The 27,467-nt window shown below is 42.2% G+C and overlaps 1 protein-coding gene across 1 annotated transcript in view; it reads left to right on the top strand.

Annotated features, from left to right (window-relative positions):
* COL22A1 (collagen type XXII alpha 1 chain) overlaps nucleotides 1–27,467 on the top strand; it is a 900,581-nt gene that overhangs the window by 765,358 nt on the left and 107,756 nt on the right. The window contains exons 47-53 of the mRNA XM_069220797.1: nucleotides 277–330; nucleotides 7,304–7,357; nucleotides 11,595–11,648; nucleotides 16,678–16,731; nucleotides 18,360–18,413; nucleotides 19,343–19,396; nucleotides 23,257–23,310. Of these exons, the coding sequence (XP_069076898.1) occupies nucleotides 277–330; nucleotides 7,304–7,357; nucleotides 11,595–11,648; nucleotides 16,678–16,731; nucleotides 18,360–18,413; nucleotides 19,343–19,396; nucleotides 23,257–23,310 (378 nt within the window). The remainder of the gene's footprint in view (nucleotides 1–276; nucleotides 331–7,303; nucleotides 7,358–11,594; nucleotides 11,649–16,677; nucleotides 16,732–18,359; nucleotides 18,414–19,342; nucleotides 19,397–23,256; nucleotides 23,311–27,467) is intronic.

Genomic DNA, 27,467 nt, shown 5'->3' with positions numbered 1-27,467 from the left:
GCAAGATGTAGCTAGTCTGGATGAGTTGTAAATTGTGAAGATGCAACGCGTTTATCATACTGAATAAATGTAAATAAGAATGTATAAGTCTTTCATTCCTCGCCTGAAGTGTGCTTAAATAATGCAACTCTGAGCTACGTGGAGCTACTGCAAATATAATATTGTGGTGCCACATCAAGCTTGTTTTTAAATTCGCAGAGTTAATACGCCTACTATTAATTAATCCACAGTACATGGATCTACGTGTTACTAATTTCATCATAACTCATTTTTCAGGGTGAACAAGGACTTAGAGGTCTCCCTGGTCCCCAAGGTCTGGATGGAATGAAGGTGAGTTATTTATTCATGTTGTCAACCCTCTACAACCAATACTTGCCAGTACAAGCTTTACATGGATAGCAGTACCTGGCTACCAATACTTCACTGAAAAACTAACGGAATGCACTGCAGGACATAATTGCCACTATTATCATGGTAGAAGTTATGTGAGCCATTGAGGCTATCTACTGAATGACACTTCACTGATAAATGCTGCAGGCTGTACCACCATCTACGGCAATGACGTCATAGAACAGAGACACTTGGAATGGACAAGATGTTTGAAGAAAATCCATCACAGTTCCTCACCAGTGATCTCCACACACACGTGCACAAACACACACCCCCCCACACACACACACAAAACAGCAAAGAATGCTTTCTGCATTATTGAACAGTGCCCTCTGCTGGAAAACTTCGCTCTAAAAGGCCAACCTCTTTAAAACTGTGTGTAAGTATAATGGTGCAATCACGAGCAACCACATACCTATAGACAGATAAAAGCATTTAAAGGGGCACCATATGATGCACTCACTACAGGACAGCTCATCAAGACTCAAGATCACAGTTGCTGGGTAAATCTGGAAATTATGTCTAGATATGGTTAACGACCTGGGTCCACTCATACACGGTTATACAGAGGAAACAGCAGGCCCACTGCTGTGCAAGGACACGTTTATGGGCACTTCGTGACCACTACTGATATTCATGCTCTCATGAGATTGCAGCGCTGGCATTAGGGTGGTGCGGCCTGTGCTGCCACATCTTGCTTGCGCTTGTGAGGTGCTGTGTTAGAAATAACTTATTGGTTCAAAACAGCATGCTGCAGAGTTTCCTGGGTGTACAGCAGATTTCAGACAACAATTAAAATGTCAAGATAACTCTAGTATTTAATGTTCTTGCTGGAGAGAGATAGCTTTGTCTAGTGGCACGTTTAACTCATCATAGAGTAGGTCAGAGGACTAACGTATACTCTAAGCTCACAGATATGTATTATATGTGGATAGCTCAGTAGGTTACTGTTTTTGTCACAAAGATCTTTTTGTTACTTGCAGTAGATAAGCTAACAATTCTAATATAACACAGTGACCTATGAACTACCATCTAAGAGCTGCATGCAAACTGCGTGGTATAGGTTCAATTGTTGTTTTTCCCCAGTTTTTCATTATCCTAATGTGGCTAAAAAGAGTTTGTTTGGGTATCAATGCATTCTTATTAGTTAAGCCAACCCCAACCACTGTGTTATGTTTTAAAACGCAAGTTTGTGCTTGTGCAGAAAAAAACAGCCTAAAGATACACTGCCTACTACTATAGATGACATTGACTCCTATACCTATTTTACTTCTAAGGTTGATTCATTGTGACCTTTCAACATTGAGTGATATAAGTATATCCATTTCTAGACAAAGGTTTTGGAAAACTTAAACAAGCCTTTATAACTCTTCAATGCTAGAAATGTGGTAGCAATCTGTGGGTGGACAGTTCCACATACACCTAGAGGAAAACTAATTGACTCTTCCCATTGAAACACTACTTAGACACTTCAATAGGTCTAGCCTACTTTATTAATCCTGATAACCCAGTCAGTGGATGGGGAAGTGTATCAGCATCATAGCAACAGCTTAATAAGGGCACCTGGCTCCACAAATAACTTACACAAAATAGGGTTCTCCTCAACCTGGATCTAAACAAGGGTTCCTCAACTGGGACTAGGTGATCAGCCAAGATACATGCATAGTCTGAGCATATTACCTAGTGTTAGTAAACCAAAGCCCTGGTAAATGAGGGAGAGCTAATGTGTGATATAGCTTACCTGATTTTCCACAATACCTGTTCAAATCCTTTTGGTGGATGGCAGTAAAAACGTCAAGCTGAATACCCCCATTGTATCATCAGTTCGGTATCTTAGCCAACCTCAAATCTTGTATCTTGCAACAAGTGTGTGCAAGATCAAGTTAAACACTATTAAATAAAATAATGAAATGTTTAGGAAAGGGTTTTTTAAAAAGAATGCCAAATAATTACCAGACACTAGTATTAACAATGTACAGGTAGAGTGTTCCCTTTAAAATCAAGAATAAGAAAATTTCCCAGGCCATAGTAGTATTTTTCGCTAAGAATAAGAAATACATCTATAACATGGTAAAGCTTTGCCACAAGAAACAGTAGTAGTCTTCGTGTCCTGAGAGATAACATGATGACATGATGTACCTGAAGGTGGTATGTAATGACCAAAACTGGATGAATGAAAGCATGACCTAGATTTCTGTGAGCAGGGGCTAAACCTGAGGATATCAGCTGCAGATAAGATGTTGTCTGAAAACTTAAGAGCAGAAACACATTATTCCAGAAAAATAGTTAAGGTCGGAGTTCTGTACTACAATTGTCATGCAGTTTTAATGAATTCTTTATCTTTAACTACTCTTTATAGCATTTGAGATGTTTGCATCTGTAGTTTTCTTGTCATTCTCATGGTTTAACTAGCATTAACATACGAGGACACAATACCAGCCTCAAAACCACTTCAGACATCCCTCAAGAGAACCATAACTAAAACGATGGAGGCAAGACAAAGTTAACACAAGATGCGTCCTCAGATGAGGTCTCCCCAGTGCTTTGGGCTTAACGGTTCAGTTGTGTAAATATTGTTCCATTTGGATGAGTGCATTTTAACACCGTCACCACAATGGCAGTCAGGGAACCAAGTTTGCCATCCTGTTGTAACTAAGGAGTCACCTTGGTGAAGTCACCTGCTACAGCTGTGTTTTATCTTTAAGGAAGGGTGGCACGCTGTGAGGTTCCACTTTCTATGTGTACTTTCCATGTGTAAGTTCTGAGGCATCATTTAGGAAGCTGGCTGGCTGATGGTATACCACCATTTGGATAAGTTATTGCATGAATGTCCTTGCTTCATTAATGTGGCCCCAGATTTCCTTCCCAACAAACTGGTGTTGTCTAGAGGTCAGCAGGTCTGCAGGATGCAACACAACTGATGGTAGAGCGAAGCCATTTATAGGACTAAGAAAGCAAATGTGTGGAAGGGACAGGTTACTATGTGAAAATCTGTACCACATAAAAGCACAAATGGTGGTAGAACAAACTCATTTATAGGAGAGTAGAAGGCATGCAGCATTCTAGAGACAAGGTTCTGTGTGAAGAACTGTACCACAATTCAATCCAGTAGTGACTGTCAGGACTAACAGCTAGATTACTCTGCCTCTGAATGCATCCACTTTTACTGTTGCTGTGTGTTATGTAGACATAATGCATTTTGTGCTTGTGTCTTGAGTATGCAGGCCCTGCGAATTTGAATGGTTCACAAGTTGGAATTCTACCACCATGTTTTCTAAAAACAACCTGGTCCAACAACCCATTGAATGAGAGGATGCGATGATGTGATTTTGAGGAATAAGTTGATGAAGCAGGGCAACACCAACTTAAGAGGTGGAAGGGCTCTGATAAGGAATTTAGGAGAGAGAGAGAGTTCTGTTCTAGTGAGTTTTAGGTCTTACTGCAACATATTTTACAAATTGTTTGCTGCAATGGCATGATAAAGCAGTGAGATATATTTGTGTCATAAGGGAAAGTAAGTGGCTAACTGATTAGATTCACCCATGAGGGACAGCTAAGTCAGACCATGAAAAAAGAAATGGGGAAAGGAAAATTCTGGTCACTGGCGTCTGACTCAACAGGTATCAAAATGGATAGTGGATTGCAAAGTGCATAAGGAAGGGACATGTTTGAAGCTGGATGGAGGGCAGTGTAGCATGTTGACACCCAAGCTGGCCCAAGGTTTAAAGTTTGTTTAGATTTCATTGGTCCATTCATGACTCTTCTAGTTTCTCTATTCTTTGCTGCTGTGACAGCTGATGTGCATACCAATTGGACTAAAGTGGAGTTCTTGAGGGAGGTGACCACTAGCAATGCATTTATACTTTTGAGGAGTATTTTATGAATAAATGTATCATGAATGATAATGGTGCCCAAATCACTTCACACAAAATGAAGGATTTCTTGGATGAGCATGGCATGAATCTTTACTGGACCACCTTTCAAGTCCACAAAGATCAAGGGCACAATGGAGGTGGAAGTTAAGGGTATGTTGAAGGTGGTTGTGATGTATATTTTATTGGCATTCTGTGCTACAGTGAATTAATCTACTGGCCAAATACCAGTTTTTGATGGGAGAAGAGAGACCAGCACAAAAATGCCACTGGAAACATATGTTAACAAGGGCTGTGAAAGAAGAAACAAGGGCAGTGACAGTAGGTGGCTTTGTGAAGGTGATTGGGTAAAGATGAAGCCAGAAATATTGGGACAGGAATTTTTAAACTGAATAGACCATACAGATTTAAAAAAGTGAGATGTAAATATGTGGTTTTAGAAAATGGTTAAATGTGGAATAGAAGGTTTAGAGCTTTATACCAAAGAGGCAGAGAGTTCAAGGAAAGCAGACGAGTGTATTGGCTTGATGTTCATGAGTGATGGTGAAGTGAAAAGGAATTGGTGGAGGTGGTGTGGCACATAAGGGTGGGGTGAAGCCAAAATGGACCACTTTGTGAAAAATAATGGTGGAAGGATGGACATTTCCCTGAGTGGTATTCATCAGTGAACTTCAAGTGCATGGGGCATAAAAAGCTTCAGGACGCTTGAATGATTAGGTATGGGGTTGATACTTCTTTTTGCACTTTAATCTCTGGGAGTTTTGTTTTGTTGTAAAGAGTGCTTATAGTGCTCCTTTGCTTACATTGCATAGATCCAGACACACTGGATATGAATGAGATTACCTTTAAGAAATTATGGAACTCTGCAAGGTTCCGCACTGTGGGCCTGATTCACCAAGGTAAACTGAGAGTGTTGGTCTAAACTTAATACAAAGTAGAAGATTACAACTTTGGGAATTCACAAATGACATTGACCCCATGGCCTCTGACCCTTGTCTCAGCACTCTACCCCACTGCCTCTGCCTTGCTCCTGCTGCCTGCTGCACAGCTGAAGCACACAAGGCTACCGGTTCGATCCTGAGGGCTGCCTTAACTGACACACCGCCTTGTGTAATTGCTGTCACTGTAATTGTTTTCTGTAAAGTGTTTTTTTGTAAAGTGTAATTATAGTCTCATTTTTCAGGACCTTTAGTTCCCCCATTTTGTTTTGCCTCCTTGCTCTGCCCTGTTGTTGCTTGTACTTTGTCCACTGTTTCTGTCTGTTTTTTCTGGCTGTATTTCTTTCTTCCCCACCTGTTATCCTCCTGCCTCCCTGCCAGCCCTTCTCAGCCCTACTGCACAACCTCACAGAGGATGAGGACAGTAGGTGCACCTCTGGCATGCCAAAGGCATGCCAAAAGCAAGCCCATCTGTGCCATCCGCATGTGGACCCTGCCCAGCACCAGGAACCCTGGCCCTACTCCCACAGATACTCATCCACAGATCTCTGTGCTCTTGACCCTGGATGCAGCAACAACTGCTACATCACATCACCCCGCCACACAGTGGCACCACCACCAAAGTTATACAGAGACTCCAGATGATCCATAACAAAGCTGCCAGACTGATCCTCAACCTGCCCAAGAGAACCCACATCACCCAGCACCTGAAGGACCTTCATTGACTCCTGATCCACAAAAAGATGCAACTTGAAGCTCTTGACACATGCTTACAAAGCCCTCCATAACCAAGTACCCACCTATCTGAATCACTGCCTTCACCTCCACCAACTGACCTAGAACCTCTGTTCAGCACACATCGCCCTCACAAAGATTCCACGCATACGCTGCTGCCACGCCACACATCGCTTCTTCTCCCACCTCGCCACCAAAGTCTGAAATGACCTCCGCACTGCACTTTCGCTGACTCAGTTCAGAAAGGGACTGATAACCTAACTAGCTTTTCGACTAAACACCTGCAGCAAGTGCCTGGATACCCACTCAGGTGACAAGCCACACTATACAAATACCATCTGATTGATTGATTGATTGATTTACAAATACTCTCTTTAGATCCACACTCAGAGCCCAACTTTTGGTCTAAGTTTACCTTTGTGAATCAGGCCTTCTATGTTTTTTTTCCTTGTGAAGTTTTGTGGTGTCAGTTTGGAAGGTGTCTGGCTTGTGGTGTACCACTGCTTGGTAACGTTCATGAATAAATGTCCTTTTTTCATCATTGTGCCTCTGGATATCCTTGACAACAGGCTGTATGCCAGTGTAGCATTGTACAGGCTGTTCAGTTTCAATACATCACAGTGGTGGGACATCTTCATATGCATGGTGATCCCGAAGGAGTTCTATGATTCCAGTTAATTTAGCAATGTCTGAGTCATCCATATATAGAAGAAAGTGTTCTGAGCCTGTGACTCAAATTCAATGATGCGGAGTCCTCTTTTCACTAGATAAAATAGATTTTTAATAGCAAAACAGAAAGAAAGAGCAGTATGTACGTGTAATTAATTAATTAAAGCCACACTACTGCAGACAAATCTTGGCTGCAAATTGCAATAATTATTATTTTTTGGATGAGAAACCTAATGGTGCAAGGACATTTATTAAAGTTGTCTTGGATCGGTCCTTTTTAATCTGCGATAACCAGTAATGTATTAGAAATTCTGGATTTAAAACAGTGTAACAAGGTCACCACATTCTGATCTGCACAAAAATATATATATTTTTTAATTTAAGATCTATTAGTAAAGCTACAACGGATATTACACATCCCACCAGGTGAAGTAGCAGTAGGCTTCTCCTATAACCCACTTGGTTCATTGACACTAACTTCTAATTCACAAAGAGCACTCACAGACTCATATTCTACAGCATGAGACATTGCATTAGCACTCCATGCACCACCACCTCTCCAAATGCCACGCAACAGGAACACCACACAGCACATGCTCAAAATGCTGTGCACGATTTAGAGAAATACCTAATGTGCATGTTTATGACGCTTTGTGACCAGCATTGATTGATATAAACTTTTCCTATGTGCGTTTTTAGGGGATGAAAGGTGATCGCGGAAGTGATGGTGAACTTGGCGAAAAAGGTGAAAAGGTAAATACCAGTAGATCACAGTCACGTGACCATCAGTGATATAGTGCTTGTATGTGATAGATGAGTATTGCAGAAGCACGTTCTAGATGACGTGTGACTATAAATGATAAATTAGTTTTACAGTGTGGATTTTCCGCTTTTATTTAATTTCATTGCTTAGATTTGACTTATCTGAGAGGAAAGTAAACTTACAGCAACCTTAAATAAATAAATAACTAAATAAGTAACTGCCTATGACTACATGTACAAGGATACTCAGAATATCATATCACCAGAGGGGTTACTCAAGGCGACTATCTACCAGGATTTCCCTTAGCTGCAGACTGATCGTGAGACTCAGATAATGATGCTGCCGAAACAATGTTTGTTTATTTCTGTTGTGTCTCTCGTTTATGTGGCCCATTATTTATGGTGTACACATCTCTCATCAGCATTGCAAAAATGGTCTGAGGCTAAATGTGATTAAACAGCTAAATTTTGCACTCTCCAAAACATGCTTTAAACAGTATAACTAATTCGAAGAACTGCTACTATTTTGTTAGGGACAGCTGTCCCCAAATAAGAATCCCCACCATTATACCAAATAGAGAATTATATCAAAAGTGGGTGCCTTCATGTAATGGGTGTCCTTGGTATGCAAAGAAATCTTACTTTTATGCCATGGCCAGCATTAACCTAAGTATGGACACCATCATGCCAAGGATGCCAACATTATGACACAAATTCCAAACATTGCATATGTTTTAACCAGTAGCAGCTAATGACCTTTAACAGTAGAGGGTAGTCCAGCTGCAGTCCAGTGGCAGGCACTGTAAAATAAAAACACACAGTGCCTTTAGGATCAAATTCCAAAGCTCCTAATCATGGCTCCTTATTATGCTGGGCCGTGACTGAGAGCTCTGGAATTAAAGCTGAAGGCAATGTGATGTTCTCACAGTGCCTGTCAGCGGGCCAAAAAAACAGAAAAGAAAAATATACTTACCCACTCTCCTCCTTCTACTTCTGCTCGTCGTCGTTGTCCAGTCAGCACCACAGCACTTTCTGGAGCCTCAGGCAGCCCCCTCTCCAAATTCTGATGCTGTTTTTATGCTGCAGATGAGTAGCATGATAGTAGTACCAAGATAGGCTGGAGCGGACTGCCTTGATGCTCCAGAAGGCACAGGAGGCCTGTGCCTGCTCTCCACGCAGCTGCCTCAGACAGCTGAGTGGAGAGATTTATACTGCCCGTGTGAGGCTGGCCGGCTCAAGTCAGCCGGCCACACTGCCATGCGGACTGTAAACTGGGGGAGTGAGCCCCACTCCCCTGCTACCAGTCAGCAGCAATGCCCCACCCCTAAGCACTGTTCGGGCTGGGAGCTTTGAAAAATAAAATGGGGATGGACACAATGACACCATGCATGCCCACAGTATGCCAGGAAGCATCACTGTAACCCATGAAGTTTCACTCGTATGCCTGGAATGGGCCTCATCGTGCCCCAGATGGACCAGAAATAAGGGAAAGTGGAGGAGGTCATTGGTGCTCTCAGTTATAGTTGTCAGATCCTAGTCGCTGCTGGGAAACGTAGTCATAGGATGACGGACATAGACACAAGCCTTACTCACACACTCTCCTTTGTTCTCTACGACAGATGGCTGTGGTGTACATGTGCAACTAGAAGGAGAACATAGTTTTGCCTTTTAACATAAATGATGACTCATCAGAGTCAGAAGGCCTGTATGGAATATGTGATTGAGGGACGTACCTGAGAGGTCAAGAAATCCCTATAATGCACACTGGGCACAATTGTGGGGGTGGATTGCCCCTCAGTTGAGTGAAAGATTGTAAGACTTGGTGGCTCCAAGTTGTCTCAGGACCTTGCTTCAGTTGACTATAGCACCAGTATAGGGATTTGTAGATGCAGGGAGCTGTCACACATCAACGGATATGCTGTCTACCACTCGTAAAGGGCTTAAATGCCTGTACAGGAGTTGCCTCATGGAGAGTCAATCTGTAGACCTGAGAATATTAATTGAGGATAGTCTCTCTCATGCAAATATTACAATTCTTAAGTGAGCTGATCGTAACGTGCATGTCTGCATATTCCAATTCTTCTGGCACACAAAAGTACCTGTGTTTAAAATGAAGGGCAGGCACTAGGCTCGAGTTCAATTTTGACAGAAGGGAAATCCGTCTCAATGGTGACAAAGTTTCCTCCCAGCCAAAATGATGGTTCGCCTCCCCGATTTTGATACAGGCGGGCCGTAGTTTGACGCCAAAGTGAAACTTCTCTGATGGCTCACCGGAGTAAAGGCAGTTTGAGAATTGGTTGTACGTCCTCCGACCTGATTTATATAGTCAGATATATAGCCGTTTTTCGATGCCCATCACTAGTTGGAAATTGCTGGCTGTAAGGGGCAATGCCCCTTTGACATGGGCGAAACTCCCTTGTCCAGGAAGGATTTTTTTTTTCCATTTTCAAAACTAAAACCCCTCTTTGGGATTTTCCTTATAATAATAAAAAAAATTGTTAACTTTGCTGTACGGTTCCATCATGTTTGACAGAGCAGTCTGGCAAAATGACAATACACTGGCAGGAAGCGCCTTAGTTCCTTTCAGTGCTTGAAACGTCCGCCGGGTCAACAGACATTGCAAAATTTGATAGGTGGCACTTCCAACAGGATGGTGGAATAATTGACTTCTGGATTCACTCACAGCTTATATTTCTGCGGTACTTGATGTTTCTTTATGTCATGGTATGTTTACAAGCTGCTACTTTTAGGGTTAATTAATTGCTGTGTGTAATTTGGAAGAAAGTAAATTAAACGTATTTTCTAATGTTCTTGTATCTACCCGTTTCTGGGGGAGATGGTGAAGCACTTTCCAGCTGTACCATTCAAAACAATAACTTGGTACGCTATTTTGGAATTGGCTCAATTGATGGCACCACTGTTGTATTGTACAACTCTTTGTCTCGGAAGTCTACCTTTCTAGTGGCAATAGCTAGTGCCAGACGAGTTAGTGTGTTTCAGGCCACGTGGACTTCTCTCCATGCATTTGCATAGAACATTGCCTTGAGAGTGATACCAGGTCCAATACTATATGTAAAGGATCAGTCATTCGGAAGAAAATGGTAACTGGACCTCTTTAGGTTTACTAGGGTCCGCAATCTACATTTCTTAGTCATTTCTGGGTAGTATTTTAAAGATAAAGAAGCTGCTTTTAAAGTGGTATTCATAGAGAAAAAAAAATGTTGCATCACTTTTGTAATGTTGATTGTGATGGATTCTGTGATCCCACTGCAGAATCATCACCGACTGCCTCCCCTCAAAGTCTACAGATCTTTTAATGCTTACTATGCTCTTACACTCTGAAAGCAAAGGAGCTGGAGTGAGGAGACATTTTCAGGCACCTAGTGCTGTTGATCCAGCCATTATGACATCATGTGACATAAGGGGTACCAGCCTCAAAGGTGACAATATGTGAAAGGTTTTATGGCGTCACAATGCGTGGTTGGGAAGTTTTACAGATGAATCTGCAGACTGAACACTCTACCGATCAGAACCAACTATATCAAATGCATGCACCTTTTTCTTGTAAGTCTTACCTTGCGGATGACAGCAGGTTGGCAATGTCTCTGCAGATCCACACCTTTTGGCCAGGGTGTAGGTAAGCAGTTTGATGATTGGGAATGGACAGTCTCTTGACAGGGAAGAATCCAACATTGGACCACAGTATTCACTACTATTGTAGTCGTTAGATCATTTATATATGTTTGTAGTCATGTGAGATAAAAAATGACTCGTGCTTTCAACTCCCTTCCTAATCTTATTGCCAATTTCTTGCTGATTTACCTTTTCCCCTCCAACACAATTCTTTTTCATTGAAACATTGTTTTGCTGTAAACACCCAATTTCCTGCTTATTTTAGTTTTGTTTTACTCTCTAATGAATTCCTACTTACATTGATTAATGTGTCCACGGGTTTCATGTTAGCTTTTACTACGTAAGAAAGTTAGAATCATTTATGGCTTTCTGTTGTTACTGATAACCGAATTATATTCTATAGCTAATAAACGTGTCAGTAGCAATATGGACTTCCATTGTACTAAATATTTTAATGAAAACTTTTGACTCATGTAAACAAACTCAGTTCAACTCGAATCGCTTTATAACACAACAATCTTTAGGCCATTTTGACTAGTATGTTTTTTTTTTAACTTAAATTCTGAATGTGACTTTGATGCTTGTTTTTGTGCAGGGCCACACTGGTATTCCTGGCTTCATGGGATCTCCAGGTGAACCTGGACCACCCGTGAGTACTTATTGGGTTATGGTTAAATGAAAATAGGGACTGACAATTCAAATTCAATCTTTTGAAACTTTACTGATTTAATCATGGACCCTGCATGTTCTGGTCACTGGAGACATTTATCTTTTACTAACTCTATGGAGCACATTCCATTGGCCGCTAAGGAAACTAGGATTACACCACAAGGGTGCAGACCACTTGAAAAAAGGTAATACACACACTGCAGCTGATGCAGCAGCTAAGGAGAAGAAAAGTGCAACAAGTTAATTGGAAATAGACCACAAATTTATTCCTTCAGGATTTGCAATTTCAACTGCAAGAAATGTTTAAATCATTATTCAATTTTTCTGAATGCCATTTTTGTCAAACTTTGTACTGAACCTGGATGTGTGGTCAGTCAAACATACACCACAGGAGATAGGTTAAGGCATTAAGCACAGGATAATATTGTGGAGAATGTCCTTGGTGATAATTTCAAATTCCACCTGATTACTGTCAGAAGAAAAGTCTATCAGTGGTGACTTGCTAAATGCAGATTTGCATTCAGGCAAGCCAAGCGTGAGGCTTGGGCTGGTAGTCTGGTTGTGAGATATGGCCACTGATATATTCATATTGTTCATTTATGATCTTTATATTTAGGACAGTTATATCCAAATCATATTTTTGAGTTGCCTTCCTTTGAACGACAGAAATGTCCTAATCTACCCAGAAGTAGAATATTAAAGTTTCAGTCAGGGTTTGATATTGTATACATAAGGCTATGTACATTATGTTATTATTATCTGCTATTTGGCAAGTCGCCTGTGTCTTAGGATTTGATTTCATTTAGTTGCAGCATCACATTTTTTTGCTTGAAGCTAACAAGAACGCTTCCTGGTGAAGAAAAAGCTCTCATCAGATTTACTTCCAGACTGGTACCTTCATCATGAGACTCCAGTCATAACTGCCTAAAACAAACATGGGCACAGTAAAGCAGGTTTGCATTTACGTTTAATTAGGACATACCACTGGCATTTTTGTACCAACATAGAGCCATATTTGTGGCTTACAAAATTTGGGTTTTCACTAGGAAAAATATATTCTCATACATACCTTTTCATGTTAGTAAATCTTCCACCAGCAGCAGAAGTTGGAGTTCCAAGGTGGGATTAGTATGTAAAGCATGTGGGCATTCAGAAACATTTTCATCGCCAGCCTGAAAACAGTCAGAAATTGAGTTCTTACACGTGCATGAGTAAATCTGTTTCCAGGGTTAAAATGCTGAAGAAACACCACACAATTAGTGACAGTACAAGTAAAGGACTGCCCCCGATGTAAAAAAGTTTTATCCCTGGAGATAAATTAGAAAAATGATTCAAAATGCTCCCATCTTGCTTCCTTTAAAAAAGAATGTCAAAAGCTTCAGAGTAAATGAAGAGAGAGCTGTGAGGAACACCTTGAAACGACTCAGTGACCTCTATTTAGGAACTAGTATATAGAAATAAAAAAGTTCCAAGTGCCCTACTATGAAACCAAAATGAACCAGGCATTGAACGCCCCTAGGGAACTTTTTAAAACTGTGAAATTCCTGACCACTCCAAAAACCAAAAACACTTTCCCCAATAGCATGCTGCAACGCATTGACAGCATTCTTTCAGAACAAAATAGCTGATTTTTATCTGCCTCAACAAAAGAACAGAATTGTAAATGGCCTTACATCAGAGAAGTTGATGCCAAACACTTCTCATAATGGCCTGCCACTTCTCCCCTCACCCATCACTGAGGAAGAACTTCCCGCTCTTCTCTGCAATGTCAAATCAGGGTCCGCGCTTGCCCCTGTAACTTGTACATGCCCATTGGCAGATATTGTTCAGGAGTTTGGGCTGTCAATAGTATCATATGCCGATGACACACAATTGGTCATCTCCCTCACTCCTGGAAAAAGCTCACAGTCCCATCTGCTATCTTCCTGTTTGGCAAACATATCCAAGTGGATGGTGAACTGCTGCTTAAAATTGAATGGCGAAAAAACTGAGCTAATGATTCTGGGGAACAGACCTGACCGCCAACCACCTATAGACTGTCCAGGATGTTTGTGCAATCCACCCATCCCTTCCTCCTCTACCAAAAGCCATGGGATCTGGCTGGAAAAGACCCTTTCCATAGTTACACAGGCCACAAAACGTGCACTGCCTTATTTCGACACTCTCAGATCACTCCATAAAATCCTAGACCTTATCCAAAGTGTGTCCAGAAAAATTTTGGTCCAACCCCTTGTTCTCTCCTAGATTGGACTATAGAAACTTTCAGTACATAGGCCTCCCCAAATATGTCATCAAAAGGCTCCAGGTTGTCCAAAATGTGGGAGCAAGGATCCTGTACAAGGACCCAAAATATGCCTGAGCAAACAGTGCCCTAGCTTCTCTGCATTGACTTTCCATTAAGGCAAGGATACATTTGAAAACACTCTGACTAACACATAGAGGGCTTAACGCCAAAGGACCCGCTATGATAAGGACTCTCATGACCCCCTACTCTCCCAGTAGCTCTTTAAGATCCTCTACAGGTCGATTCTTGAAGGTACCTAGCAGGTGCCTTGAAAGGCCAGATGGGGCAGTCTGTCCTTTTCATATCTCATTCCCTATTAGTGGAACGCACTCCCCTTAGAATTAAGATGACTAAACAACGGATCACAGTTCGGAAAAAGGCTAAAGTCCTTGCTATATCCACATTAATAGCTCCCTCTCCCCGTGTTTCTCCACTTGTCTTGAAGCAAAGCTATGTCTTCGCCAGCTCTGGGAAGCCCACGGGTAGCCATGCACTTTAGAAATCCATATAGCATAGCACATAGTTATTTTTCCCTGGCTTAAATCTTGTCTAGTCAGATGCATAAAAGTATTTGCATTGCTGAAAATGTGAATTCACAAATGTTTTCCCAGAGAACTCATGGACAATTACTGTGGTCCCAGCTCTTCTGGCATAATATGAGAAATTACCTTACAAGCAATTTCACGTATATAGTTTATAAAGAGAAATAAAAGAAGCTGTATTGTGAAATCTGTGCAGCACAGAGAACCAGATATACTATTATACTGGGTGTTAAATCTAATTGCAATTTACAACCCATTTTTTATACAACAGATATGGAATTTTGCTATCCGACTTATATTCTAATAGGTCGGTTTGCAAAGTTTTGAATTGGGTTCAGTCACAATCTGACCTACCCAATTAATATTCATTAAGTTGGTTGCAAATAGCAATTCACTTCAATTTGTTACAATCACAGGGATAGTGGCCTGACACCAAGAAACATTTGTTTTTTTAAAGCTGCCTGTTTTCCGTAGATTCTGCTTTAATTTTATATATTTTTTTAAGTTTCTGAGGGAGTTGGCGGTGCCTGGACCATTGCTTCCTCCCCCTGAAACTTTTTTCACCATTCTCAAAGGGTACGAGGTCCAAAGGTGACTCCTTCCCCTATGTGAATGAGTGCCACCCCAAATTAGGAGTTTGTAACTTTTTACTGGTTTTCATCCAGAATTCCAGTCACAAACCATTAACATATATTGTACCAAGTCACATTTTGGAAGGGAGGTCTATAATATGCCTCTTTCAAATTGTGTGTTGGTATGCATTCGCAATCCCATTTTGAAAGTCATTATATAAGGAAAACCTAAAAGGATATGTGTACATCGGAAAAACCTGTTGTGTGGTTACAAACATTTCTATTTTGAGATTCAGGGCATTTGCAGCCCTAGATAGCTTCATACATCTGGCCTACAGTGACATTATAAAAACTGTTCCATGAAAATATATTTCAGGAAAGTAACACTGTGGTATCTGTATAGGTTATGTGACTCTGATTGACTTTTTATAGCCCAACAGTGTCACACAAGATCATTGATTGGTGAAAAACAAGTTAAGATTCAGACATGATGGAGCTTCTGTAAGTTGTCCCTTGTATTTCTTAGGTGATTCCAAGTGAATAGCTTAATGTTCTAATGAAAAGACTGTGAAATCCCTAGGTGAACAGTAGGAAAGTTATTTCTTAGGATTTAATAGGCTTATTAATAGTGGTCTTCCTTTCTTGACTAGCCCCCACCCCTTTGCAAGAGAAGTTGGATCTATCTTAGTTTAATTTGTGTCTCACTACTTCCATTACTAATAGATCCAGTTAGATGCTTGAATATGTCTGTGCGGCGCTTGATGACACCTCTTCAGCATCCCCGCGTCATTGAGTTTTTGGTGAACTGTGGTTCGCCTGGCAGGGCACACTGAGGGCACTGCACATTCTTACAAGCTAACCTCATATTACTCTTATAGGAAGTTAGAATAGACATATGACAGGACTTCACTTCAACCTCTAGGAACGTCATAGGTGATCCATCCTTTAGAAGTGCATCCTACCGGAAATCAGTCTACAAGTGCCCTAGCTTATGAGACTTTTGCTTTCTTAGGAGGTGGTTTTGAGTGAATATGATTAACACCATTTCACAAATAGTCATAAACATTCAGGTTTTTCTATTGAAAAGTAATGACTGTGGCCCTCAAGTGTCAGTGTGCAATCATCTAAGCAACTCATTACTGTATTTGTTTTTGCTCTTAAACTCTAATGTTATTTTACCTTCTCCTTCGCTCTGTTCTTTAGGCCTAATTTATAAAACTTTGGTTGCAGCCTCAGTTAATTGTGGTTACGTCTCTTTGAGTTAGTGTGGTTGGCATTGTGTTCTATATATGTGTGAGTGCTTGCTGACCGTCTATGCGTTACCCTGCCATGGTAAGTGTGACGTCGATGTTTTCTAATTTAAGTGTGACGCCTGAGTGGTGTACTCCCTTAGTGAGCTTTGTTTGTCTACTAAACCATAACCTGATTAAACCTGGACTAAGGAGGCAATTTGCTTTGAACCCGAGTACCGCTAGCCTTCACTACAGTATATACGATTGAGTAGGTTAATGTTGCAGGCCAAAGCTTCATGAATGGACATAGAGTGTCTTAGGTGTTTATGGATAAGTCTCCAATAGGACCTGTTTTTCTTTTGTATCTCATTTAATTCAGGGAAATGATGGAGCACAAGGTCCTTCCGGGCCACCGGGGGCACCAGGACAATCAGTAAGTATGGGACGTACTCCTAAAAAGCTTTTGTGGCATGCCTTAAGAGCCTGTTCTTTCACTTTGCTTTCTTCTGAATTACACTGCCCTGCATGTGTTTCACTGTCTACTAAATAGAGGGTTATTATTTATTTTCACTATGACTAGTCCCAAAAATGTTTCACGCACTGAGCATTTAGTCAGGGTTTCATGAATTACAATATCTCAAAATATGAGTGCATTGAAATATTACCCTTAGCATATATGTTCACTGTGGGAAGTGCTTCAGGCAATTTATGGACAAGATTCCTTGCCCCAGAGCGGCCTGTAGCCAGGTCCACAACAGGAAACAAAGCATGATGTGCTCCAAATAACTATATTTTTTAAAATATTATTTTGAGCATTTTGAAAGAACTGAACTCCACCAGTGTTCATCTGGGAGTGAGTTACACAGAGGAAGGGCAGTCAGCAGTCACTTTGATTGTTTCTGGGTTTGCAGTTACTTCTGCCTTCTGCTTCTGTTGCATGAGAGGAGCTCTCCATGTGATGGATTGTGTGAAGAGCCTTAGTTTGGGGGACTGATGGATGCATTAGTGCACCCCTGGGGTGTGGGCAGCTTGTGAGACAAATCTAAGGTGCCTAACCATCATGTGACTAGATAAACCAAGTGATGAGATAAAAACACTGGGGCTGGTTGACAACATCATTTACGAGAACGGGAGGTAGTATTACAGGAGTATTCTTTTACATTCTCTAGCATGCTTTTGTGAATCACCCCTGGACCTTCCAACTCCTTAGCAGTGAAAGCACAGATGACCCCGTCTTATTCGTGGTAATTGTGTATGGGTATCCCCTAAATATTCGCATTTCAGATGTTTTGGGGCAGTTCGCAAAGGCATGTAAGTTTATATAAAAGCGAACTACAGGAGTACTACTTTACATACTCCAAAGTGCCTTTCTGGAGAGGCCCCATTGGCTTTCCAGGGCATTCCACGTGCAGGACGCAAGTAGTATCCATCACTTTGTAGGACTTGTGGACTGGTCGCAGATGCAGGGTTTCTGAGAGGACAGTCCTGCGCGGGGAGGAATCACAGTGGTTCCCTGTTTCCCTGGTTTATTTTGCTTTCCTTTCTTCTCACTTTAAACATGGGCTATCAGACTCGGTTCAAAATGTGCTGGAGAAGAACCTATATTTACTTCAGACTTGGCAACATTTTCATTTCTAATCAAGGTGATGTATTTTAGCAGACCGCTCATGACCTTTGCATCCATAGGATCAGTTTATTTGATTCATAATATTAAAATATTTGGGAAGGGCTTTTCTTTGTAAATCGTTTGTTCAAGAAAATACCAATTCACTGACTGTTTTTGAAGCTAACATTATAAAATGTCAACATTCTAAAGTGTGAAAATGCCCAAAATTGTTCTTGGAAGAGTGAGTGTGTGTCGAATAATGTGGGTCAATTTAACTCCTAATAAAAAGTCCCGAAATAGATATTCTTAGTGTTGTTTCTTAGAATTCTGTGTTTGTCTACCTCATGAAGAAATAGTTGTACTTGACAAAGTCCTCCCCAAGTTAAAATGTGTCTATGGTATGGCGTGTACCGCCTAAGTTTGCCTCTAAAGATCGTTGTGTATGTTGTTTTCAGGGTAAAGAAGGCCCGCCGGGTCCACAGGGTCCACCCGGATTGCCTGGACTGCCTGTAAGTGATAACGACATTAAATAAAATATATTTCTCAACTAGTACTGTCATTGTGTGCAGGAAGATCAGCCTGGTGCACTCCTAGGGCCAGACCACTGGCGCCCATGGCTTGCTGCTAAATGCGCCTCATGGCACTAGAATCAATGACACGGAGTTTACTCTCTGTTCTTACTTATCACACTTCTTAACATGCATGGGAATAACCTGGGACTGTGTGAAACATGTATGTGTATGCTGCGGGGGAGTGACACTTCAGTGCGGTGTGCGCCATCATTGCTGTGACTCTGTGCCACAGCCCCACCTCATCCGTCGCTTACCTCATGGGCCAAATTATCCTGCAAGGTGCACTTGTCCCAAAGACTGTAATTTGTGCTGGATGGTGGAGCGGTGCTGTTCGGCTTTGTATGTTGCACTTGAAAGTAAACAGCTTTGGAAGGGCGGAGCCATTCAGCAGCGGCGAAGGCTCAGTAACATGATTTGCTGGCTTTCATTTTCCCTACTCTGTGGCACATCAAGTGGGCACCGACCTGCACGTATAAATGTGCTGGAAAAAAATCTCAACAAAGCGCAATGTTGCTCCTTTACTGAAGGAGTGATCGCAGAGCAAGTGACATTCTCGAGAAAATGAGAGACATATATATTCTGATTTGAAGAAACATCTGTGAATTTGAATAGAAACGAGTAACATTCACGAGATATGGTGAGTGTCAGAAGAGTGATAGCTCGAAGACAGAGGCACAGTAGGCACTACGCTTATGCGGGTCCTGCTTTACTTTAAACAACAAGTGTGATTAAATCAAATTCAGAAGTGAGACGTGGGAATTCCTCTGAAACTGGCATATGTAAGGGATGCATTACGATTTAACAGTTCACCTGGCTGTAATTGTTAATTATTGTAGGAGAGTCTGATGTGTGTTTTTTAATTCCAGGGTCTAGCTGGAAAAGACGGAAAAGAGGGAAAGCCAGGGCCTTCAGGAGAAGCAGTATGTATACAATTTTTTTTTGGAATTTACGAATTTTAAGGTCATATTAACCCAATAATGCGACATACTGACGAGGTAACAAAGGATGGCCACCTTTCCTTCACACAACACTTCAATGTGAGGGATATCCGACTTTGGTCGCCAGGGACGCGAACACTAACTTACTTCCAAAACACTGCCAACAGATACATTTATGCACAATTCATCAAAGGAGAATCGTGTACATTGTCAGTGATTAAGGTAAGAATGAAGTGGGGACCAGGACGTCATCGAACAACTTTGATTAGTGTTTTTGCAAGATAAGAGTGCTTGCTATAAAATGAAGATGTATCACATCCTCTGTATTTCTTCTGATCTCAGGGGAGGACCTGGCTTGGCAGTTCAGGCTGGACTGTTCTGATTGGAGCAGGGTCAAGACTGATGTGCATATAGCTGGGTCCAAGCTGAGGTAACAGGGTGTGCAAAGTAATGATGTTATGGATGCGGCCTAAGTATTTACCAGTGGCTTAGGTTAATTCAAACATTTGAACCATCACTTTTCGTATACTTTAGTTTCTTCTGCTCTGAAGGACAGTAGTTAATCCTAGTTTAAGGTCTCAAATATACCTCTCCTTGAAACACACTGCACAGAACATGGTATGATGGAGTACAACTATTTCCTTATTGGGACGATGACTCTTTGCTGTTTAGTTGTTTGTGAGACCTGCATATCTGGATATGCCCAGCAGTCCATGACACAAAGATAATCACATTTCATTCATTACATCCACGGCCCTTCCTTGGTAATTTAACTTCTCAGTCTGAGACGTGTGACAAAGAAGCTTGGTGTGCTATGAACAGCAAACCAGCAATAACAATGCAATAAAAATACATCAATGTCCACAGCGACCTTAAATAAAAAACTAAAAATCTGATGAGAAACTAGAGATCAAGAAAAAGTGACAATGGGTTCAAAGTGTAAGGAATGACAAAAAAGTTAGCCACTTATTTACGAGCCCCTTTGCATCGCTCTTGCACCATGCAATATGGTGCAAGAGGGACACAACTGAAAAATGAGATTTATGAAGCCACACAAGGCTACCTTGCATGGCCCTGGATGGCTTCATAAATCTCGAGTAGCGCAATGCAGGACATATCGCTACGTTGCATTACTCTGCACCAGTGGGGCGTGCCCATGGGTGTTGCATTGGTCTCCTCACACAACATCCATGGATTTTGATGCATTCCCAGATTTACTAGAACTGGTAGACCTAGGAATGCACCAAAAACCTCTCCTCCTCAGGTGAGGTGTAACTAGGAGAAGAATCTTTATTTCTCCTGGTTATTTCCGATTTCTATGGGTGCTGCATCCTGCAACACACATAGAAAGAGTAAAATTCCTTAGGGGATTGTTTTTTTGCAGGAAGGTGCTCCTTCCTGCACAAAACAATCCTACATGCAACAAAGCACTCTTGCATCTTGGTGTAAGGGTGTCTGCATTAGTGCTTGGCAGCCCATTGTGCACCAGCGCTGGAGAAAGGACAGGAATGCACCAACTTGGGATAAATACGGTGCATTTCTGTCCTTCCCCTTTGACTTGGCCATAACTATGGCCCTGAATTGCTAAATGATGCTGTTTTCAAAATTAACCTTAATCCAAACATAAAGGAAATTACCACCATAAAAAAATAATAGATTAAAAGCACATAAAAAAACTAAGATTCTGACAAATGTCATTAATGAAAATTAATGATAAAATAGTGACAAATGTCATCTGTGAAAATATTGGTCGAAATGGAACATTAAAATCTTTCTGGTAATAACAAAAACTATAAAACATTCCCAATAAAGAGAAAAACGTGCTACCTTAGAAATCATTGAAGAAATCAAAAAGGAATAATTGCAAAAAAGTTGTTTCTAAGGGCCTGATTAAGAGTATAAGTGGTATTTCTTGCACATGATAAATAAAGATACCACGAGGTACGTTATTTGTCAAGTGTCATAAATATCACCTATTAAGAGTTGTTGGGAAGTAATATGCAGATTTTGGTGTTTAGCACACCAAAATCCACATGATATTGTAAAACCGTATGTTCGCCCCCCATTAGAGTTCTGCAGGTTTGACCTGCTAAATTTCATGAAGATTTAGGGCCAGATGTATCATACAACCGATTTGCGATTCTCAAATAGGGATTTTTAAGAAATCGCCATTTCAGAAATGCAAAAAGGTATGCATGATTTTTACGATTCAGTAATAGCGATTTCTTAAAAATCGCAAATGCTATTACCGAATCGCAAATAGAGAATCTGTCCCCATTCGCACCTATGGGCCTGTTGGCCCATATCTGCAAATTTTGGGCATTTTCCAAAATTGCGATTTCTTAACGAGAAATCGCAATTTTGGAAATGTAAAACCCCAGGGTGCTGGGGGCCTAAGGCCCCCTCTGCTGCACCCCCAAAAATATTTGGGGACATGTAAGGTGCACACATGCCAAAAGGGCATGTGTGCTTTACATATACATTTAAAAAATGCATTTAAAATGCATTTTTAAATTTTGAACATGGTTACCACCAGGTTAAACCTGGTGGTAAATAGCGATTCCTAAATGCCCAAATCGCATCTAGGACTGGCTTCATACATGTGCTAAGAAATCGGAAATAAGGAATCCTTATTTGCGATTTCTTATTTAGAGAGTCGCAATTTGCGACTCTCTAAACAGGGTCACAATTTTAAGGAATCGCTATTTTTGTGATTCCTTAAAATTGCGTTCAGAATGTCTTTCATACATTCTGAACTGGCTTTTTGCATTCGCAAACGGGCATTCGCACCATTTGCGAATGCAGAAAATCTTGATACATCTGGCCCTTAGTTATTTAATCCATCCAATAATTATCAGATGTGTTGAATATCTAACAATTTATAATTCCAACCCAGGCTTAAACAGGGGTTTAGCATGGGCCGGAATTTGAGGAGAAACTTGTAATCTGGTCCTAATTGACCGTCAAAAGTTAATCATAACTTCAAATTCCCCTGGACTTGTCTTTCCCGCGTTAACGATCAGATACTAACTGGAGGTTTGCTTCATTGAAGAATTATACCTGGCCAGCTACAATTGTTTATAGAGCTAAATAATCTTCAGCTTCACCATCCTAGATGCTTTATTCAGTTGGAGGTGCTCCATGATGTGTACCTACAATATGAGTTATTTCTGGAGCAGGTTAATCCAAATCTGAAAGCTCTGGGTGGAACACATTCACTTTCTGCACCTGTGAAATGACACGGGCTTGGCAGATTGCATTCTAAAACTGTGTTTTAGGCAAATTTGCTTCTGCACATTTTTCAACTGTAGTCAGGGTAGGTCTACAGTGGGAAGATTGCAGGAGCATTCCAACACAGAAAACCCAGTCCACTCTGAACTGGTTTACCCTCACACCTGATTCCAGTCTTCTTCATGATTCATATAAATATACATACATTCTCCAAGCCAGAGCTACCTTAAGCACAGGCTTCCAGCAGACACACACATTTCAAAGTGGTCTTGGGTCTCAAAATCTAAAGACTAAATTCAGACGGGTGACTGATTAAAGTTTTTGAACAACAATCTCCCCAAACTTTCCTCACGCAAATGCAAGTGGAAACAGGTATGGACAATCCACAAAAATTACCTCAACAGGTGAGCTGAGATTGCATTCAACTGCTCTTTTCTTTTGTCATGAACATCTGCAATATATTTGTGCCCAGCCCTGTAAGCATCAGGCCCTCTATTCCATTAATAGATATGACTAACTGTTCCTAAAATATGCTGGAACATTTCCCTCTTCACACTTACTTTCACAAGAAAGTACTGTAAGTCATGCCCCATTTGCTCTTTTCCCCTCAGGGCATACCCGGAGAACCTGGACCGGCTGGAAGAGAAGGGATGAGAGGATTGCCGGTAAGTTAAATTTGCTCATAATGCTTGGAAAACCTATTTGAGAGGAATTCAGTATAAGTTATGAACCTGTGACAGCATGAGAGTGGATGTGGAAGCAGAGGTAGCACAAACTGAACAGAAGGTTAGCCAGATGTGTCTCACAAATAACTGGGGCATAGTTTTTCCACTCTAAAGCAAATTCACAAACAGGTGTGTAGTGCTGCAGATTACCCTGGTGACTCTATGTAGACTTCTCCCTTGATATAATTAGTCCATAAGTATGTTGTTTTTATTGAGAAAACAACGTAAATGGTCTTTGTAAGGAAATGCCTCCTTGGCATGGTTGCCCCCTGACTTTTTGCCTTTACTGATGCTATGTTTACAATTGAAAGTGTGCTGAGGCCTGCTAACCAGGCCCCAGCACCAGTGTTCTTTCCCTACCTGTACTTTTGTATCCACAATTGGCAGACCCTGGCATCCAGATAAGTCCCTTGTAACTGGTACTTCTAGTACCAAGGGCCCTGATGCCAAGGAAGGTCTCTAAGGGCTGCAGCATGTCTTATGCCACCCTGGAGACCTCTCACTCAGCACAGACACACTGCTTGCCAGCTTGTGTGTGCTAGTGAGGACAAAACGAGTAAGTCGACATGGCACTCCCCTCAGGGTGCCATGCCAGCCTCTCACTGCCTATGCAGTATAGGTAAGACACCCCTCTAGCAGGCCTTACAGCCCTAAGGCAGGGTGCACTATACCATAGGTGAGGGTACCAGTGCATGAGCATGGTACCCCTACAGTGTCTAAACAAAACCTTAGACATTGTAAGTGCAGGGTAGCCATAAGAGTATATGGTCTGGGAGTCTGTCAAACACGAACTCCACAGCACCATAATGGCTACACTGAAAACTGGGAAGTTTGGTATCAAACTTCTCAGCACAATAAATGCACACTGATGCCAGTGTACATTTTATTGTAAAATACACCACAGAGGGCACCTTAGAGGTACCCCCTGAAACTTAACCGACTGTCTGTGTAGGCTGACTAGTTCCAGCAGCCTGCCACACCAGAGACATGTTGCTGGCCCCATGGGGAGAGTGCCTTTGTCACTCTGAGGCCAGTAACAAAGCCTGCACTGGGTGGAGATGCTAACACCTCCCCCAGGCAGGAGCTGTGACACCTGGCGGTGAGCCTCAAAGGCTCACCCCTTTGTCACAGCCCAGCAGGGCACTCCAGCTTAGTGGAGTTGCCCGCCCCCTCCGGCCACGGCCCCCACTTTTGGCGGCAAGGCTGGAGGGAACAAAGAAAGCAACAAGGAGGAGTCACTGGCCAGTCAGGACAGCCCCTAGGGTGTCCTGAGCTGAGGTGACTCTGACTTTTAGAAATCCTCCATCTTGCAGATGGAGGATTCCCCCAATAGGGTTAGGATTGTGACCCCCTCCCCTTGGGAGGAGGCACAAAGAGGGTGTACCCACCCTCAGGGCTAGTAGCCATTGGCTACTAACCCCCCAGACCTAAACACGCCCTTAAATTTAGTATTTAAGGGCTACCCTGAACCCTAGAAAATCAGATTCCTGCAACTACAAGAAGAAGGACTGCCTAGCTGAAAACCCCTGCAGAGGAAGACCAGAAGACGACAACTGCCTTGGCTCCAGAAACTCACCGGCCTGTCTCCTGCCTTCCAAAGATCCTGCTCCAGCGACGCCTTCCAAAGGGACCAGCGACCTCGACATCCTCTGAGGACTGCCCCTGCTTCGAAAAGACAAGAAACTCCCGAGGACAGCGGACCTGCTCCAAGAAAGGCTGCAACTTTGTTTCCAGCAGCCTTGAAAGAACCCTGCAAGCTCCCCGCAAGAAGCGTGAGACTTGCAACACTGCACCCGGCGACCCCGACTCGGCTGGTGGAGATCCAACACCTCAGGAGGGACCCCAGGACTACTCTGATACTGTGAGTACCAAAACCTGTCCCCCCTGAGCCCCCACAGCGCCGCCTGCAGAGGGAATCCCGAGGCTTCCCCTGACCGCGACTCTTTGAATCCAAAGTCCCGACGCCTGGGAGAGACCCTGCACCCGCAGCCCCCAGGACCTGAAGGACCGGACTTTCACTGGAGAAGTGACCCCCAGGAGTCCCTCTCCCTTGCCCAAGTGGAGGTTTCCCCGAGGAATCCCCCCCTTGCCTGCCTGCAGCGCTGAAGAGATCCCGAGATCTCTCATAGACTAACATTGCGAACCCGACGCTTGTTTCTACACTGCACCCGGCCGCCCCCGTGCTGCTGAGGGTGAGATTTCTGTGTGGGCTTGTGTCCCCCCCGGTGCCCTACAAAACCCCTCTGGTCTGCCCTCCGAAGACGCGGGTACTTACCTGCAAGCAGACCGGAACCGGGGCACCCCCTTCTCTCCATTCTAGCCTATGTGTTTTGGGCACCACTTTGAACTCTGCACCTGACCGGCCCTGAGCTGCTGGTGTGGTGACTTTGGGGTTGCTCTGAACCCCCAACGGTGGGCTACCTTGGACCAAGAACTGAACCCTGTAAGTGTCCTACTTACCTGGTAAAACTAACAAAAACTTACCTCCCCCAGGAACTGTGAAAATTGCACTGTGTCCACTTTTAAAACAGCTATTTGTCAATAACTTGAAAAGTATACATGCAATTTTTATGATTTGAAGTTCCTAAAGTACTTACCTGCAATACCTTTCGAACAAGATATTACATGTTAAATTTGAACCTGTGGTTCTTAAAATAAACTAAGAAAAGATATTTTTCTATACAAAAACCTATTGGCTGGATTTGTCTCTGAGTGTGTGTACCTCATTTATTGTCTATGTGTATGTACAACAAATGCTTAACACTACTCCTTGGATAAGCCTACTGCTCGACCACACTACCACAAAATAGAGCATTAGTATTATCTCTTTTTTACCACTATTTTACCTCTAAGGGGAACCCTTGGACTCTGTGCATGCTATTCCTTACTTTGAAATAGCACATACAGAGCCAACTTCCTACATTGGTGGATCAGCGGTGGGGTACAAGACTTTGCATTTGCTGGACTACTCAGCCAATACCTGATCACACGACAAATTCCAAAATTGTCATTAGAAATTCATTTTTGCAATTTGAAATTTTTCTAAATTCTTAAAAGTCCTGCTAGGGCCTTGTGTGTTAAGTCCCTGTTTAGCATTGTCTTTTAGAGTTTAAAAGTTTGTTAAAAGTTTGAAATTAGATTCTAGAAACAGTTTTAGATTCTTTAAAAAGTATTCCAACTCTTAGCAGAATAATGTCTGATACAGAGATGCAGGTGGTGGAACTCGACACCACACCTTACCTCCATCTTAAGATGAGGGAGCTAAGGTCTCTCTGTAATATAAAGAAAATAACCATTGGCTCCAGACCTACCAAAATTCAGCTCCAGGAGCTGTTGGCAGAGTTTGAAAAAGCCAACCCCTCTGATGATGACATCACAGAGGAAGAAATTAGTGACTTGGAGGCCAATGTCCCTCCTCCAGTCCTAAATAGGGAGAACAGGACCCCTCAAGTCCTGTCTCCAACTGTGTTAGTCAGAAATAGTGAGTCCCTCACAGGAGGGTCCCACATTTCTGAAATCACTGAGGATGCTCTCAGTGAAGATGACCTCCTGTTAGCCAGGATGGCCAGAAGATTGGCTTTAGAGAGACAGCTCCTAGCCATAGAAAGGGAAAGACAAGAGATGGGCCTAGGACCCATCAATGGTGGCAGCAATATAAATAGGGTCAGAGATTCTCCTGACATGTTAAAAATCCCCAAAGGGATTGTGACAAAATATGAAGATGGTGATGACATCACCAAATGGTTCACAGCTTTTGAGAGGGCTTGTGTAACCAGAAAAGTGAACAGATCTCACTGGGGTGCTCTCCTTTGGGAAATGTTCACTGGAAAGTGTAGGGATAGACTCCTCACACTCTCTGGAAAAGATGCAGAATCTTATGACCTCATGAAGGGTACCCTGATTGAGGGCTTTGGATTCTCCACTGAGGAGTACAGGATTAGGTTCAGGGGGGCTCAAAAATCCTCGAGCCAGACCTGGGTTGACTTTGTTGACTACTCAGTGAAAACACTAGATGGTTGGATTCAAGGCAGTGGTGTAAGTAATTATGATGGGCTGTACAATTTATTTGTGAAAGAACACCTATTGAGTAATTGTTT

Source organism: Pleurodeles waltl, chromosome 2_2, assembly GCF_031143425.1.
Source record: "Pleurodeles waltl isolate 20211129_DDA chromosome 2_2, aPleWal1.hap1.20221129, whole genome shotgun sequence".
Classification (NCBI taxonomy): Eukaryota; Metazoa; Chordata; class Amphibia; order Caudata; family Salamandridae; genus Pleurodeles; species Pleurodeles waltl.
The sequence above is the reverse complement of the archived record's forward strand: the minus strand, read 5'-3'. Positions and strand labels throughout refer to the sequence as shown.